Source organism: Lipotes vexillifer, unplaced genomic scaffold, assembly GCF_000442215.2.
Source record: "Lipotes vexillifer unplaced genomic scaffold, Lipotes_vexillifer_v1.1 scaffold1219, whole genome shotgun sequence".
Lineage (NCBI taxonomy): Eukaryota > Metazoa > Chordata > Mammalia > Artiodactyla > Lipotidae > Lipotes > Lipotes vexillifer.
This window is the reverse complement of record NW_006781590.1, coordinates 1,249,983-1,269,302: the sequence shown is the minus strand read 5'-3', so window position 1 is coordinate 1,269,302 and position 19,320 is coordinate 1,249,983. Positions and strand designations below refer to the sequence as shown.

Genomic DNA, 19,320 nt, shown 5'->3' with positions numbered 1-19,320 from the left:
TCACTTTAAATACATTATGCCACTCCCTTCTGGCTTGTAGAGTTTCTGCTGAGAAATCAGCTGTTAACCTTATGGGTGTTCCCTTGTATGTGATTTGTCATTTTTCCCTTTTTGCTTTCAGTAATTTTTCTTTGTCTTTAATTTTTGTCAGTTTGATTACTATATATCTCGGCATGTTTCTCCTGGGGTTTATCCTGCCTGGGACTCTCTGTGCTTCCTGGACTTGGGTGGCTATTTCCTTTCCCATGTTAGGGAAGTTTTCGACTCTAATTTCTTCAAATATTTTCTCTGGTCCTTTCTCTCTCTCTTCTCCTTCTGGGACCCCTATAATGTGAATGTTGTTGCGTTTAATGTTGTCCCAGAGGTCTCTTAGGCTGTCTTCATTTCTTTTCATTCTTTTTTCTTTATTCTGTTCTGCAGCAGTGAATTCCACCATTCTGTCTTCCAGGTCACTTATCCGTTCTTCTGCCTCAGTTATTCTGCTATTGATTCCTTCTAGTGTATTTTTCATTTCATTTATTGTATTGTTCATCTCTGTTTGTTTGTTCTTTAATTCTTCTAGGTGTTTGTTCTTTAATTCTTCTGCGTCTTTGTTAAACATTTCTTGCATCTTCTCAATCTTTGCCTCCATTCTTTTTCCGAGGTCCTGGATCATCTTCACTATCATTATTCTGAATTCTTTTTCTGGAAGGTTGTCTATCTCCACTTCTTTTAGTTGCTTTTCTGAGGTTTTACCTTGTTCCTTCCTCTGGTACATAGCCCTCTGCCTTTGCATCTTGTCTACCTTTCTGTGAATGTGGTTTTTGTTCCACAGGCTGCAGGATTGTAGTTCTTCTTGCTTCTGCTGCCTGCCCTCAAAACACCATGTTTTTATTCCCTTCTCAATCTCTAATCCAAGTATGTGCCTTTATAATGAATTCAACAAATACTTCCTGCATTTGTGATCAGACATGATTAGTTCACAGACACACTCTGTCTTATGGGAAAGATACTATAAGATCCAAAACTGAAATATATGATTTACAGGGGAAAACTGCCTGAGAGATACCTGCTTTCTTATAAAATATAATGGTAAGTGATATGATATCAGGAGCATCAACATTATGGCCTTGATATGCGATCATCCCACACGTCTGCTCTCTGTGAAATATAAAACCCTGGGATCATTCACTTAATGAGCATTTATTGAGCTTGTCACAGGCACTATGTGTCATCGCTTGATATTTTATAGTGAAGAAGCAGGAACAGATTTTACCCTCCCAGAGCAACCATACAGGTAGAAAGAAAAACATTAAACAAATGTGTACACAAAGAAATACGTGATTATAATGGAGATAAGTGTTATGGAGTATAATACAGGGTTCTAAGGGGGTAAGATAACTTAGATGAGTAGGGGGTCTGAGGATATAAAATTTAAACCAAGTTTTGAAGGATAAGAGGGATTTACCAAATAGTAAAGGTAAAGACGTTGGGAATGTTCTGGAAGAGAGAGCAGCACGTGAAAAGGCCTGGGGATGAGAAGGAGCTTGGTGCACTTGAGGAACTTGAGAAAGACTGCTGTGGTTGGAGCAGGATGGAGAGGGGCAGCAAGGAGGGTCAGGAGACATGCAGGTCATGTAAGGATTTTGCCTGGAAAAGCAGTGCACAGGTATTTAAGAGCTTCATGTAGCCATGAGACAAGATTTTATGTACACTTAAAGCTACTGTCTGGGGAATTGATGGCAGAGGGGCAAGAGAGGAGGTGGTGCCAATGAGGAGGCCATTGCAGTAGTGCAGGTGACAGACAGTGATGACTTGGACTGGAGACATTAGAGTGGAGATGGAAAGAAGTACTGATTTAAGATCCATTTTGGAGTTAAATTCAGCAGGATTTGTCTAGAGATTGGTAGATAAATAATATGAAGGGTAGTTGGGCCTCTTTACCCTCAGTTTCTAGCTTAAATATGGGTTAAACCATAAAATCGTGGACTGGTTTCATTCATCCATTTAATTATTTGATAATTTATTTACTCAATAAAGATTTATTAAGCTCTTTCTATCTGCCAGACATGCTATAAAGTACTGAAGATACAATGTTCCATCATAGATGTCTGTCCAGAGATTGGCTTGGTTGACTGTATATGTTAGAAGATGGTGCTAAGAAGGCCTGACTTTTCAATTGTATCTCCATAGACTGTTCCCTTAGCTCAGTGGTTCTCATCAGGGACACTAGGGGGACCTTGGGGTGACTGGGAATAGTGGGATGGACAAGGTAGTGCTACTGGCACCTATTGTGGGGCCTGGTGCTGACAGTCTTGCCTATTCAAGGGACCGTCGCACTTGGTGAAGGATTGTCTGGCCAGGAAGACCAGTAACACTCCTGTTAATGAACCGTGATCAGCTTCACTCTGACCAACCCTCACCAGCAGTTGGTCTTACTTTAATCTAAGAATTAAAGGGGATATAAGTGGAAATGCCTTTATGTCACTGTTCTTCCCAGTCTTTTCACATGATCCTTTGGGCTCTCCAGAGATCTTTGACCTGCTCTTCCCCTGCTCTCCAGCTTGTGTCCAAGGGGAAACAATTAGGGTAGCACAATGGGAATAAACAAACCCTTTCTTTCTTATGTTGTGTGTTCTTGGGAAAAGTCCTTAACCTCCACTAATTCAGTGTCCTTGTGTATAAAACGGAAATGATAGCACTAGTATCTACCTCATGAGGTTGTTGTGTTACAACCCGTAGGGACTTAGAACAGTTCTTGGGCTTGGCACATGGTGAGCTCCCAATGGATATTTGCCATTATCGTTCAACAGTATGGAAGGCAGTGTGCTGGGCACCATGCAGGTAACACAGGCGAACACGTCACCACTCACAGCTTCTGCCCAGGAGGTCACTGGAAGACACAGCCGTCACCCAAATGCAAGTCAGCATATGAAATGTTTTTGGACAAACAAACAAAAAATTTGACTATGGTGATTCTTTGCTAACATGACTTCTGCTGTCTCTGTTCAGAGCCTCGGATTTCAGGTCCGGTGGCCTCTGCTCATTGGGTTTGTTCTTCAGCTTTATACTTGGAGTTCCAGGGGGAATTACTCCTTTTTCTCGGAGACACTCCTGGCCCGGCCTTGGAGAGATTGCCTCCTCACCGCGCGTTAGCTGGGCCCTGCTCTGGGTTCCTGTTTTCCAACGTGGCTACAGCCTGAGGTTCATGGGTTTTGCCCCACTACCTTGGGCATGCTCTAATCTCTACATCAGTGCTGGTTCTTGAGTTAATGTGGAGCCATTTTCTCTTCCAAAGTCCAATCTTTGACATCTTGGATGCTAGCAGCTGCTCTCAGTGTCATAGTCAAAACTGTAATCCTCAAAATTTTATAAATGTTTTATTCAAGGTGAAACTACTTTCAGCTATTTCTGATGTAATTCACAAATATATATACAAGGAGCATGAATAATTCATTCTTGCTGGATAACACAAAATGAATCAGCATTCCCATAAATAACAACAGCAACAACAAAAATCTTTTTGATATATGGAGTCTCATCTTTTCATAGTTCTAGAGTTATTTATTTCCTGTAAGCTCTAATGTTATAGAGGTTCATAAGTGATAATTAATGCTTCAGATATATAATTGACATGCCTCATATCATACAGATCCCTGACACCACTTTATTCGCAAAATCTCTAATTAATTAATCTAACAGTTTATTCATGAGACTGATTTAATTTGTGACTTTGTGTGAAACTTCACATAGCATACTAAAAATTTTCCAAAATCTGTAATAACTGCTGCTTAATTTTGTGCTCCATTAAACAATCGTGTGAGTATAGAAATGTGTTAAAGTTAGAAAATTCAAGCTTCTCTTTAAGGCAGTGTGTTCTATTAGAACTCCATTTTTTCCTTCTCAGATGTTTATCATACATATAGCAAAAATGACAAAATGGCTTCATATGCACAAGGATATTTTTAAATCATGAGAAAAATGAATGCTAGAAAATGAGAAAGAGTACTGTCAGAGACAGTTGACTTCATAATCTCCAACTCTACATAAAGCTCTCTATACCCCTTAAATTTGTTTAATAGTTTACACGTGACTTTTCAGTAGTCTTCTTTAGATACAAACCCCTTAAGAAATAAAACCTATTGTCACGTATGGCTAAATTTTAGTGTTTTTCTTTTTAAGCACATATAAACTCTAAACTTATAGTAGATGGGTAGCATAATTTTCTGACTTGGTTAATTCATTTAATCATTATTTCAGTACTCGTTAATTGAACAAATGTTATGTCTTAGTTGCTGGGTTCGGTGCTAAGGTAACAAAGATCCGTAAGTCCTGATCCTAGTGATTTAGGATCTGACAGTTCGCATGGAGTATATAATATATTTAAGAAGCTACTATATATGCAATAGCAATTTTATTAGTGAAAATGGACTTTTTAATCAATATTTGTTAAACACTTTAACAATCCAAAATTGTTTGTAAAATATACAGATTTTCTTGCTACCTGTGGTCAGAAACAAAGATAAATATGAATATATATCATATCTACGTTGGTCACATTCAAAGGAAGAAATCCCACAAAACTGTTAGCATCGTTATAGAGACAGTAATAGATTTGTTGGAAGTTCTTTCTGTCTAATATTACTTTGTATCATAATTTGTCTAGGGCACACTGTATGATTGCGTTAATATCATAGATTCTAATTGGGAGCAAAACTTAGCTGTGCCAATAAATGAAATTACATGTACGCATAACCATAGTTTTCATAACAAGCCCATATGAAGCTTTAAATAATCACTTTAGATGTTCATTTTATATGTAAAAGTAATAGAATTGAAAATAGTAACTTCAACATTAAAGGACTTACAAATATCCGGAATGCAATGGAGATGGGGGAAAGTTGGGTAAACTTTCAGACAAATTTACAGTTTTTAGTATCACATCTTTTCATTTAGGAGAGGAAAATACAGACAAGAGTAATAACTGGTGATCCCTGGAACATGTTATCGTTTGATGATGTTTCAGAACTTATTAAAGTAAAAAATAAGAACAACAACAAAAAACTATCTTAGATTAATTTTATCTCACACTCTCTAATGTACATACAGCAAGTTTTATACCTTCACTCGATGCTTGACCAAATGACTCATACCTTCTAAATCTCTAGAAAAATGGACAGTGTAATTATTGAAAAGGCTGTACTGTGTAGTGATTGAAAGTATGGGCTGTGGAGTGGATGGCCCGCCTATGCCACTCAAGGCTGTGTAAAATTGGGCAAGTTATTTAACTTCTCTGTACTTCCATTTTCTCATCAATACACTGGGCTAGTGGTAAAACCGTCCTAAATTATGAGAATTTATCAGTTAATATAAAGCTTAGCACACTGTGTGTCACATGGTAAGCACTCAACAAATGTTTAGCTCTTATGAGATTTAACTCCAAAGCTGAAAGTTTCTTTTAAAATCAAGTCAGATCATAACAGAGGAAGGAATGACTGATAAATACATAAGAAAACGATTCATTTCACTAATACTCAAATTCGTATTAACATGAGCTAACTTTTTTCCAATTAGATAGGCATTTTCGTTTATTGACAATAACCATTATTAGTAATGATGTGGGCCTGTTGGTACTTTCAAAATGTTGGAGGTACCACCATTTTGGAAGGTAATTTTCCTTGTCTTCCCAACAAAATTTTAAATGTGGATACTCTTTGACCCAGTAATTTTACTTTTAAGAATTTATCTTCTAATAATACTCTCAAAGGTGTACGTGCACACACGCATACACACTACTTTAAATTTTAAATAGGGAAAAAAATGCTTCTGACATGAAACAGTGCCCATGATTTAATGTAAACTGAAAAACACGATTAGCCTAATTGTTGTATATTGCACAATTGCACTTTAGTGAGAAAAGTGTTTCTTTGTGTGTGTTTGCAAAGGGAAACGTATAAATGTTAAAAGGTACACAAAAAGTTGAAAGGACATGCGTAAAATTAAAATGGATTTATTCCTGGGAGTGGAATTGGGATTAAGAGATAGGGGAGGACTTGGTACATTAACATATTTTAAAATTTTACCACAAAATTACATGACTTTTTAAAATTTAAAAAGTCATTTTTTGGGCTTCCCTGGTGGCGCAGTGGTTGAGAGTCCGCCTGCCGATGCAAGGGACACGGGTTCGTGCCCCGGTCCAGGAAGATCCCACATGCCGCAGAGCGACTGGGCCCGTGAGCCATGGCCGCTGGGCCTGCGCGTCCAGAGCCTGTGCTCTGCAATGGGAGAGGCCACAACAGTGAGCGGCCCGTGTACTGCAAAAAAAAAAAAAAAAGTCATTTTTTAAGCAGGGAGAAGAAAAGCCTAAGCCAGAGAATCACTGGTTAGGGAATTGTAGCCTCAAAGCAGTAATCTATTGGACCTCGAGAAGAAATGAATCCCAGAGATGGTTACATCTCCTTATTTAGAGAACCTCGAAGTCCACGGTCTGAATGAACTTCCTGGAGTAACCAAATCTAGTTGCTGAGTTGTGGGGAAGTCTTCACTTTATTAAGAAGGGCAGACAGATGTGGCTCCTTCCTAGCTGGCAAGGGGTCACTGCTGCCTCTCAGGCACTGCCAAAACCTGAGTCTTACTTTACCGGCAAAGACATGGAACATAAAGGAAATTGCTTTACAAGGAAAATCAAGCACTCAGCCCCAATGTGGTATGTATTTTGGAAGGCCACCTCTAGCCCATAAAGGCATGTTCATTGCAGTTTAGAAAACAAGCCCCTCCAGAGAAATACAGCCTGCAGACTCACACTCTACACCCATGATATGTGTTATCCTCTCTTTTTGTTCAGAAAATGTTCCTTTGTCAGACCTCAGTTAATATTTAGAGAATTGAAGAGTTTCATAGAAACCATTTTCTATAAGGTATGTCTGAGTATACTTACGGTATACAGAAAATTGTATCCTCGGGATCTAGTGATACAAAGGCAAACAGAAAAGATGGAAATGTTTAGATTAACATAAATTGAACATTATGGAGTCTTATAATGTTTTAATATGCTTTCTGTTTTGATAATAACTTTTTAAAATAATCTGAAAACATATATTCCATATGAACACTGGTGCAAATCTATTGATGCCTAGTTTTTTCTTCTTTTTTAATGTGAATATCTTGTTTGTCTTCACAGAGTTACTGGAGGTGAACTGTTTGAAGACATAGTGGCAAGAGAATATTACAGTGAAGCCGACGCCAGGTAAGTGATTTGCCCTGGGCAAGATACAGGACTCAAGCACTCAGATGACACTTGTTCAGTATATCTCTCTACAAATATATTATGATGCTTAAGATTATGAGACTTTCATAATACCATCTTGGACTTTTCTTGATGAGACCCTCTTAATTGATATTTCTCTCTTAAGGATTTCCAAGATGATTCTTCGAAGGAAAAACAAACTATGAATCTGGCCTAAACTTTATTTTTATCTAGTATCTATAGTTAGAATACATATTTTATTTTTTAAAAAAGCCTAACTGGAATGACTTCTAATAAAGAAATATACTTTTTAATCAACGTTATGAGCTCTCTAGATGCTAGGCTGCCCAGTATGGTAGCCACTAGTCACACATGACTTTTTTTTTTAATTTATTTTATTGAAGTATAGTTGATACTATGTTACAGTGTTGTATTAATTTCTGCTGTGCAGCAAAGTGATTCAGTTATACATATATACTTTTCCTTATTCTTTTCCACTATGGTTTATTACAGGATATTGAATATAGTTCCATGTGCTATATAGTAGGACCTTGTTTATACATATGACTCTTAATTTCAATTTCAATTAATTAAAATTAAATAAAAAGTTCACTTCCTCAGTTGCACTAGCCCCATTTCAAGTGCTTAATTGCACTGAGTGGCTAGCGGCAACTGACTGTATATATAGCAGATATAAAGCATTTCCATCATCACAGAAGTTCCATGAACAGCCCATGTCTAATCAGAGGCCATAAAAAGAAACAGACTCCAAAAGGCCCAGTGGTCTCCTTCAGGCATTATGAGCTGTTTAATGCTTTGGAAATTCCATTAATGTCCTTGGAACTCTCACTTGAAAACTATTTATTCAGGTACTTCAGAGGATTCAAGAGGTTTTCCCAATCTCGTTAATTGGCAAAATTTTTACAGAAGTTAAAAATGGCTAACATTTTGTTTAATTTGAGACTTCCTAGGCAATGTTTTTGGAGTGAAGTAACATTAATCTACTTGCTTAGACATTACTTAGACTGTATGGTGTTAATTTCCTTGGCATTTCTTACATATATTCTGCAGTTGGTACTCATTTTGAAAAATCTGGCCGTGAGTGCTTGGCTCATTATTAGCAATATAAATGAGATGTTTTATATATATTCAGTTACTGATGGTCTGTGCCTGCTTGTTCTCTATCTAATGCTTTCAGAGCTTCCTAAGGCTGCTAATCCCCCTGTAGCCTGGCCCTCAGCAGATAGTCAGCCGATAGAAGGTTCCCCATCCCTCCAAAGTAGCACATGTATACACAGGCTCACTTCTAAATTTCTAATTAATCTTTTTGGTTTAATGCTACTGTTTATGACATTTTGTGAATCTTCTCTGCACATGACTACTACTCTAATTTTTTAATGGAGTTTTTCCTGCCAAAGTCAAATAGAAAGTTCCATGTCACTTATGCTATAATGAGTGAATCATCACTTGTTCAGTTTAAGCCAGATCCTCACATTAGGCCTCTGAAAAGGGCTTCAGAATAGCCTTGGAAGGAGCTGTTTGCCCTCTTTCCAAAAGAGTAATCTTTTTAATCAAGGTAATAAAAAAAGTTAGGGAATTCCCTTTATTTTGCTTCTCAAAGTTATGTTAAACAGGTTGTTCTTGTGTTTCAAAATATTGGTTGAAATTAATCTAGATACCATTTTCACTATCGAGCAGCCCTACAGATAACAGGATAGACCCTTGGTTGGTTGGATCATTTCATATGCATGCTTATATTAAATTTTGAAATTTACTATGGGATACATTTTAGGATAGGTCCCACACATAATCAAGGAGAAGAAACATTCTCTTCTCAACTACAAGCATAAAGAGCAAATAATTTGTAAAAATCTGTTTAGTACTAGTCCTCAGGAAGTTAAGAATTGAATTCATTCTCACTGGTAACATATGGTGAAGTTTATTTAATATGAATTCTTGTTTACTTCTTTATTTTCTGTTATTCATTAAGCCCAATAACTTATACCAGTGGTTTGAGATGAGAGAGTGAAGTATTCCTAAAAAGTAGTATAAAGTGAACATTATTGTAGAAGGAGAAAGAGTCATATGATTTAACAGATAATTACCAACACTCCAATAAGCTGTATAGTCAAAAACAACCAATATGAAGCTGTTTTAGTGGTACACTTAATCGAGTTAGAGCTAGAAAATCACAGTCATGATCAATTTTGTGACATGTTGTAATAAATCAGATGGTGATTACTTTTTTTTAATTCAAGAATTTACTTTGGAGTAGTATTATTTTGTACATTAAATGATTGAAAATATCCTCATTAAAGTATTTGCTTAATCCTTATATGAATGAATGTAGAATGAATGAATGTATATACCTGCATTTGAATCGCATAGTGAACTTGTACAGAATTCATCAGTGTGATATGTTCTACATTACTGTATGTCATATGACAGCTCATGGGACCTTATAGGTGCCCATCGATGACGTCTACCATAGAATTTAGTTAGCAGTCTATTTGACATCAGTGAGCCTTTAATAAGAATAGCATAAGTTGTGCATTTTAACATAGTAATAAGCATAAGTTTTCCTTCACTGGGGTGTATGAAAATGTATCTAACAACCGCCAGTGCTCCAGGGGATTTTAAATTTATTTTTTGTAAGTTCTTAGCCCTTCCCCAGAGTATGACTATACTGAAGAGGAGTTTGTTTCATGCCATGGGTTTACTTTAAATCCTCCCTGTTATTGGAGACGTGTGTTAGTTTTCCTATTAATATATTATACAAGCAGCACCTTTTCTAAGTCAAAATGATAAATGTCTCCCTCCATTTTTTTTGACCTTTGTTTCACCCGCCACTTCATCTGTGTTTACCCTCTTGTTTCAACACCTATGTTTAATTGTGACCTCAGATTTTAAACAGTTTAGATGTGTATGAGAAATACCCATAAATTTGATTTCACTGAAGAATTTTCCCAGAACATTGTGGGAATTATTTATAAAGTTTTCTCCCTGAATATGGAAATATTGAGTTCTGTATACAAATGATTTAATTTATGGAGTTACAGTGAAAAACACAGCTCAAATTGTTTTGTCTGAATATGTCACAAATTCTATGTGGGATGTCATTTTTGTTAGAACCAGAATTAGCTTCATTCAGCATTATTTAATTCCAATGTAAAGCTAAAAAAATGTGAAAAATATAATTTTTGTTTGTTGTTTGTTTCGTTCGAACTTTCATTTTATTTCGTATTCAATGTGACTATGTGCCTTTAAAATGTTCTCCCTTCCATTCTGCCCTTGTATCTTTACAGTCATTGTATACAGCAGATTCTAGAAAGTGTAAATCATTGTCACCTAAATGGCATAGTTCACAGGGACCTGAAGGTCAGTATATGGAGTCCACAAATCTGAATCAAAGGAAGTTTTTTTTTTGTTTTTTTTTTTCCTGGGGAAAGGGCAGAGGGTGGGTATTTAAAATGGTTCCCTTGCCTTTCCCAACTTTTCCCTAAAATGACTAAATGATGAAATGATAATGCATGGTGGCTCTTTCAGTTTGCTCATCTACAGGCTAAATATACATCATAGCAAAAAGGGAAGGACAGTATTGAGAACACAACCTGTTACATTTCCAAGGAGTAAACCACCAGAGGCAGTTTGGGGGCAGGCTTTCCTGAGATGACCAGCACTTGCCTGGAGATAAACTTGGCCTGTGATGTATGTCCGCCTGTAGATTTAAACACCACTTCTGTTCTGAGACCATGGGTTGCTGTAGCAGAACAACTGGTTACGCATTGCTCCATTTGAGTCTGATGAACCCTCAGGCAAGAGATAATAATTGCCAGCTAAATTAAAGCATGCGAAGTTAATGATTTATCAAAAATTCATTACGTATCCTAATTTAACCTTAATGGTGCCTTGACTGCTAATGTGACAGCTTTGGAATGATACTAGAAAAATGGGAGAGAAGAGGGAAACAGCTTTTTTTGTGTGAGGTGGAGGTGGAGCACAAAAGCTATAAAAATAATAGTTGTGTTCCAGTTCATTTCCTGTGAGGATTTATAACCGGGAAACGAGCTCCTGAATTAAATATTTTTAAGATGGATTTTTCTAGAACAAGTGGACCCACATTTTGGCTCACATCTGGCAAGATCCTGATTGTTCTGAGGTAGTAGTCACTCTACTTGAGCATGTTTACATTACTGAAGATGCTTAAATACAACCCCAGTTGTCTGCTAGTTTTGCGCTTTAACCCAGTCTCTCTGAGGCTATACAGACAGTGAGTGTAAGCTTGGAACTAACACACGCCCCCTGGTGTTTGCATGCAGTCATTGCATTCAGCAGATCCTGGAGGCTGTGCTACACTGCCATCAGATGGGCGTAGTCCATCGGGACCTGAAGGTGAGTAATGAATGCCCTTGGAGAAGACAAACCACCACACAATTCCTAATGACTGTTCAGCTGCAGTTATACCTGTAACGGCAAAAATATGAGCAGTAAAGTTGTGTGGACTCATTCCGACACATTACGAAGACCCTTGCCCTCGCCACAGTCATCTCTTCTCTAATGCACACTTGAGACTTAGATAAATCCCATTTCATCCAGAGAGAAATCATTGCCTAACATTAACAATAAATAGGCTATATTTCCTTCTTCCTAAGAATGGATGCAGCATTTAATGTGATTTTGAGTAGGACTGATCTCTTTCTTTCTAAACTTGTTCTGTGGACATAGTAGTATGTTTGTTGATCAAACATGTGATTTTATAGTCATATTCTATTTACCTAATATGTAAATGGTTATCAGAATTATAAAGTAAATAGAGATAAATGTATTAGGTAGATTTTTGGCCGAAGTGAATGGCGCTAAAGAATCCCATTCTGGGTGCTGACGTCTCTTTCCCTTAACATTAGTCCCAGGAATTCTGAGAACATTGAGGCTCCCTGGGTTTTTATTTATTTATATTCCTAGGGGCCAAGATATTATTGCCTTTTAGAACAGATGGAAAAAGGGTAAAACAAATTTTATTATCAAATAGTATATTTGATACTAATACTTTTAAGACTTGACTCAGCTTCTGATAACCATTGAGGTTGAAAATAGTTTAGATCATTTAGAAATTAAATATTTCAGAGAAGACTATCCTTTTATTAATTTTCTGACCTCTTCTCTCAGCATTCTAGTTTTAATTATGAAATTTCAGTGAAATAGTGAAGGCCTAGAAATTTAAATGGAAACTCCTGGGTGGGGGAAATAGCAAATGTGAGCACTGTATAGTTGTGGTTTTTCATCTGAAACCTCAGCCTTTTCCAGGCTTTAGTACAAAGGTGGCAAAGGATAATTTAGAATGTCTCGAACTGTAATGGGTTCAGTGAGAGGACCTAGGCTGGTTTCTCTAGACTTCTCTAGTTATAGTAAATTGTAAATCTGTAGTTTCCATTCATTTGGTATGTTCTACAAGAATGTTATCTCTAACGATCCACAGTGAGTTACTTGAAGATGTGATTTTTTAAGCAAAACATTGCCTTAGTTTTCTAGAATCTTCCTTTGATTTTCAGTTTGAGTCTGAGAGCTTTGCATGTCTAAAGGAAAAGTAGGTTAATGGCTTGTTCTTTTGGAGAACCAAGATAGGACTGTGTCCATCTGCTAACACCAAATTTACCCATCAGGATAAAGGAAAAATAATATGTTCCTTTGAAAATCCATGTATTTGGCAGTCACCTCAAAAATTCCTTACTAGCCATGTAAAGACAGTGCCCCTTTTTGTTACTTCGTAGTACTCACAGTGCTACTTTTCCTTTTTAAGTGAACGTATGTAGACATACACATTATTTTTGCTATTTAATAAAGTTATCATTTGAAACATTTTACTACATTTATGTAATTATAAGTATACTCTAAAAGCCAAGGATGAAAAATGTGGATTCTATTCCATGACTTTCAAAATATATTTTGTGAGGTCATGATATTGCACTTTTGTAAGTGTCCAAACTCAGCAGAGCTCTTCAAAGACCGGAACTCCCTTCCTTCCTTCCTTCCGTCCTACCTTTCTTCCTTCCTTCCTTCCTTCCTTCCTTCTGTCCTTCCTTCCTTCCTTTTTATTTATTTATTTATGGCTGAGTTGGGTCTTTGTTGCTGCACATGGGCTTTCTTTAGTTCACCAGGGAAGTCCCCAAAGACTGTAACTTTAATCAGAGATGGCAGTGAGCCTAGGATGTGGGTGGGGAAGAAAAATGTATTTTCTGACATATGAGCTAAAGTCACTAATTAAGAACTCAGGCAGGTGATTTCCAGAGAGGCTACTACTAAAAGAAATAGCCTGCTGCCTCACCCATCAGATTTCTTGCAAGGGAGAAAAGTGTTTTTGCTTTCCATTCTTACTCTGATTTTAGGAGAGGATAGAGATGAACTTCTGATAGAGCTTGTTATAATTTCTATAATTGTCTTAGTTTCTGTCAAATTGCTGACTTGGATAAACTTCAGTTGAGTCTAGTTCTCACGCTTGTTTCAGTAGGCCATGACATAAATATACTAAAAGAGGCCCAAACTTGTGCGTGAGAGACAACTTATGCACACCTTAAGTGTGCTCAGTCAATCAGGCTTTGATTTGTGTCTTCTATATCCACCATGCATAGTCTGATAAGTGTACAACTTGCAATAGCATATTTACCAATATATTAAAATGAAAAAGATCAATTGCTGAAACCTATTACCAGGCTTTAATCAAAATATTGCCCTTACTACTATTGGGCCATATATTTTTGTTTCCCTGTCATGATTCATATGTTAATTCATGTACACTACAGGCATGCAGTTTAATTTGTCCATATCAGTGAGATAAAAACACAGGAAGTATTACATTTTTCATCATTATCACAGACACCTGTGAGCATAGGAGTACTGTACAGTTTGTTTATAAATCCCTCCTAGGATAATAGCTATTTAACGTATTGTGTTCCTTTACAGTACCTAATGTGAGACCTTATACCTAGTTAATACTTGCAGCATAGTCCTTTAATTTAAGAATGAATAAAGTTCAACCAAAAGCACATTTATAATATAAAGGACAACATTGAATAAAACAGATTGTTGTGTATGTTAATTAATGTTGAATAAAATAGAGGATAAACATATCCTCTTTGATACAGTGATAGCATACAGATCTCGGTTTGAATATTTGAATAACTGCCACACTTGGGGGCTTATTAGACAGTAGAATCCACCAGACGGAAACTTACCGAGACCTAGAGACAAGGCTAAGGCACAGCAGGCACAGCAGAAAAAACAACAGGAGAAAGTTCAGGGTCGTGGGATGTTGGCATAACAGAAGCATGTCAGTCAGCACCAGGCAGTATCCATTGGATACATGGACCACAACCTTTGTCTAAGGTGCATTCAGTGTCAGGCCAATTGATGTAGATTCAAGCAGTATTAGGGAGATATAGCAGTGCTAACATAATTATAGGACTATAGTTCAGGGATATGACTCTAGTCTTTGAGAGGGTTTGAATCAAAGCAGAACCTTAATAATAAAAATGGCCATGGCTGCCATTTATCAAGCAGTTACTGTATACCCTGTACTGTATCATCATATCAATCTTCAGAACAACTTCATGAGGAAGGCACTATGACCATCCCCATGTTACCTAAGGGGAGATTTAACAACCATGAGTAAAAGAACTTATCCAAGGTCACTCAGCTAGTAAGATAGGATTCGTGCCCAAGCAGTTGGGTTCCAGGGTCTGCAAGCTTAATCACTACCACTTCTCAATTCAGTTAGATAAATGAATTGAAAACCATTATAGAGATCAAAGAATAGATCAGAACAATGATGGTAAAATTATCTTGCTAGCAATATTAAGAATTATTTGGGAAGATGGGTCTAAGTTTAGTGAGTCAAGGGATTAAAATAATCCCCACCTATGGATTTTCATAGCTATACAAAATTCGTATCATTAGGAATAAGAGAATGAGGCATATTTAAGATTTAATGTAGAGTAGGAGGGCAGCATAATTTGACAAAAGACTGGTATAAAAAGCAAAAATGTCCTATTTAGAAAATCAGTAAGGTGGCATTGTCCACAGCCTTTGGAAAATGAGGCATCGAGAAGAACGAAATGGATTTGCCACATTTAATTTAGGCCACATCAAGACAGTCACTTTGGAGTGCTTATAAATAGATTGTTTATGAAGAGTGGTGTTGGATATTTGTGAACTCTGCTGATTAAAAAATCAGGTATCAAAAGAGAAGAACAAACATTAATCAAACATTTCTTGAGCACCTACCAACGCCCTGTCTGGGCATATATTACAGAGCAAAACAAACAGACCTTGTATGTGTGGCACGTACAGGCTGGTGAATTAAAGATCACTTAAATATATGTGGAAAATGTATCTGTGCTGTGCGTCCCAGAAAGAAGGAAGTACATCAGACAAGCACTGCATCCAAAAATATATTAGGTCGAAAAGAGGCTGCAGTACCAAGTGACAACTTTCGATGTCACAGGAAATAAAGGCATATCAAGTCAGATGTGTTGTCTCATTTAAGAACTGGGAGAATACAATTTCTGTGAATCAGTTGACAGAAGGAAGTAAGACAAAGGAGACAGTTACATAGCTGTGCTTTTTCAAGTAAACATATTTCACACAAAGTAGTAAGATTTCTTCAGTTCGGAGTGTATCAGAAATGGTTACCAACCTACTTCATGAACAGTTCTCTGGATAGGAGGCTTCATACATACAACTGAATCTTTTAGCAACAAATCAGCATCAGTGAATTGCCTCCGTGGAAAATACTGTCTTTCTTAAAGCCTACCTCCTGAAGAACAATGTTTAATGGAAAAATCATTAGATGGGTAGATGGATATGAGAGTGATAGGTAGGTAGATAGATGGATAGTTGAATAGATATATTTAAATGCAGATAGTAATTCTGGAGATTTGGGAGGATTTTTAACACTTTCATAGAAATGTCAATAAAATCGAATGTATGACCAGAAAAGAAAGGAATTCATTTTCTGGGAATCTGACAGGCATTCAGTAAATCCTTGTCACCATGGGTAGTAGGTATATCGAATAGTGAATTCTACATTTAGCATAATTATAAAATCACAATTATTCCACTTTTCTCAGAACCACCTTTTTAAAAAAAATGTTTAAAGAACACATCACTTGTACATAATGTATGTCTAGCTATACTAGAAACAAACTATATACATGTGACAAATTCCACAATTCATCTAGTCATTCTAGTATTTCTTTATGGAGTACTTGGTGTATGTCGGGCTGTGGAGAAACAGCTAATTGGGGAAGTCCCACTGGGGTTCTTTCAAGCCACTTGATAGTGTGTGCTGATAATGCAGAGGCAAATCAAGAAACAGGAATGGAATACTGAGTGATTCTTACAAACTTGCTCATATATGCATGATGATAGAAACAGTATTTCCTCATCACAAACTCACAGTGCATGCATCAGCTAGAAATCCCCCGTGCTAAGTACATAAATTCAGGTATCCATGCCATGTGAAAATAAAAGCAAAAGTCACTTGTACCATGTGCACAAAAGGACCTCCACCATGTGCATGAGCGAGCCTGATATTCAGGCTTTTCAATTCATGCAAAATTTCATTTAGTTGATTCCTAGGAGCTTTGTTTACACCTTCTTTGGCAAAGGAGAAGTGACTGAAAATGCACCAAAGCACTGACTGATTAACTTCATGTTGAAATATTGAGACTTTCCAATATTAGAAAGAAATTTTAAAAGACAGTTTTACTTCTTAAAAGCTAATATCCAAGGGAATGTAAGCATCAAATAATAAAGAATAATAAAACTAATAACTTGCTGTTTTATAATATTCATTAAAAAACGTTTTGCTTTTTTAAAAAAGTAAAACACACATGATTTCACTACCCTTATAATTTACGAATGATTGAGTTTCATTGGTTAGATAGATATCACATATGTGCACAGATAAATCTGTGATATCACTAATGTTGAAGATGTTAATGTGACTAATATTAAAGATGATCATCGCCTTTGCTGAATCAGTTCCTTAATAAAGATCATGCTAATTTAGAAATCCTCATGATGTGTTCATGAGATTTTTGAGAAGCAAAATCAAAATTATGTCTTTTTCATAAGTTTCCCCTTGTTTTATTTGATTATGGGTAATAAATATTTTTGACTACTTTAAATTCTTCTAAAAATATCTGCTGAATAGACTACCTTTTGAAAATAAATGATTTTTATACCATCAGAGAAGCTTGCTCAGTATCACGTCTTTTAAAAGGAAGGGATCAGGAAATCTGGCCTCAAGTCCTTGCTTCATCATTTTGAACCTCTCTACCTCAAACTGAGGGATTTGAATTATTTTATCTCCCAAGTCTCTTCCAGTTCTGAAAGTGATTCCAGCAACTTGCCTCGGTAGTTTGAGATCCTTGGACAGTTTCAAGAAAATCCCAAATCACAATGGAAGTAGTTGCCATTGTATCCATATGGAAGAACAGAACAAAACTTGCAAACAGTTGCTGCTCATTACAGCTGATATGCTATAAATGGTTGTTGACACTAAGACCAGATGTCGTGGAAAATCCTGCATCATTAGGAAGCAATGGGGCGGGGAGGGAACCTGTGTGTGAGAATGTCAGTAGAATCTATTTAAAAACCAACCTAAACAGTGATGCACTATAAGAATTTAGAGATAATCTCAATGTGTAAATATTAACATAATAGATTGCACTTAATTTAGAAATACAGACGTTTCTCAAGTCATGAGCATTCATTACAGATATTCAATGTTATGCACATTGAAATGGCCAGCTGCACTGCAGTATAATAGCTAATCACTAACGCATATAATGTCCCTTACGAGCCCCTGTGATTAAATCCAGTGGGATTTTATAATTTTATATATACTGTTTTGTGATAAAATATATATCTATAATGTTCATTTGTGAGATGAAGAATTAGTTAATTAGCTTCAAGAGTCTAAATTGCCCAAATCCGCATAGTTAATAACAGTCAGGACCAGGAAATAAATCCAGGCCTTCACCCTCTTTCTAGATCATTGTGCTGCCTGGCTCTCTCACAGTGCTGTGCCCCATGTTCAACCATAGTTGTGTTGGAAGGCCTGAGTTTCTGATCTCACCTTTCTCATTTGTTTTAGAAAATCAAAATAATAGAATATTAGCAGTGAAGAATGTAAAGGTCATCCTTTCTAAAGAAGTAGCCACTGATTAGGTGAGAGATTCTACTGTTTCAGCTTTTGTGGAATATAACCGCATATTATCTTAATTTCTGTGGACATTCATAATCTGAACTAGCCTACTTGCCAATGAACTTTTATAATGCGGTATGTTTTTAAGTTGGAGGCTATATGAATGGTAGTAGTTAAAGAAAATCAGAATAACTGTGTGGTGCCCTGGTTTAAACACTGCTTTAGAAATTCTTGGTGATTAAGCCTTCCATATCCTTGCAGAACATGGTAACAAGATTATTCAAACAAATATATTCCAAAGAGCTGTATATAAATCAAACGTGTGTGATATTTTTAATGTTTCTTTATAAAGCAAATAATTATTTAATAAAGTCGATAATCATCCTAATTTTTCAGTTTGCATTCCATAATTCTGTATATTAGGTTTGCCTAAAAGATCTGCTTAAACATGAAACCATTTCAGTGCTATTTATTTTTAAATCTATACAGTAACCTTGAAATAGACATGCCTTTTCCTGTGCATAACTGCAGCTGAACAGTCTTCACGGGTATAAGGTGAAACACTGATCCAGATGGATTTATTATTTCCTGGATGACTCACAAGGCCCTCCAGAGAGGTCTTCTAGGTCATCTCTAGGTATGAATATTTGCCCCAGACATTCAAGAGGCCATGTATGATAAAACTCTAAGGTGTTCCCTTTCTTCTGGATTGGCAGATACCTGGTGTTTAAGGGCATACTGCACACAGCACTGCCCGAAACTTTTTGATTTATTGATAAGAATGAAAGCACATTAAATTGTTTATTCACTGATGACACTGGCATTTGCTCACTTGAGATCTGAAAGACCTAAAATGATTGTGATTTCTAAAGTGATTGGAACTCTTTCC

The 19,320-nt window shown here is 36.5% G+C and overlaps 1 protein-coding gene across 1 annotated transcript in view; it reads left to right on the top strand.

The window, feature by feature from the left end:
* The window catches only part of CAMK2D (calcium/calmodulin dependent protein kinase II delta), a 284,942-nt gene that overhangs the window by 193,919 nt on the left and 71,703 nt on the right, over positions 1–19,320 (top strand). Inside the window, 2 exon segments of the mRNA XM_007454801.1 lie at positions 7,160–7,225; positions 11,545–11,617. Of these exon segments, the coding sequence (XP_007454863.1) occupies positions 7,160–7,225; positions 11,545–11,617 (139 nt within the window).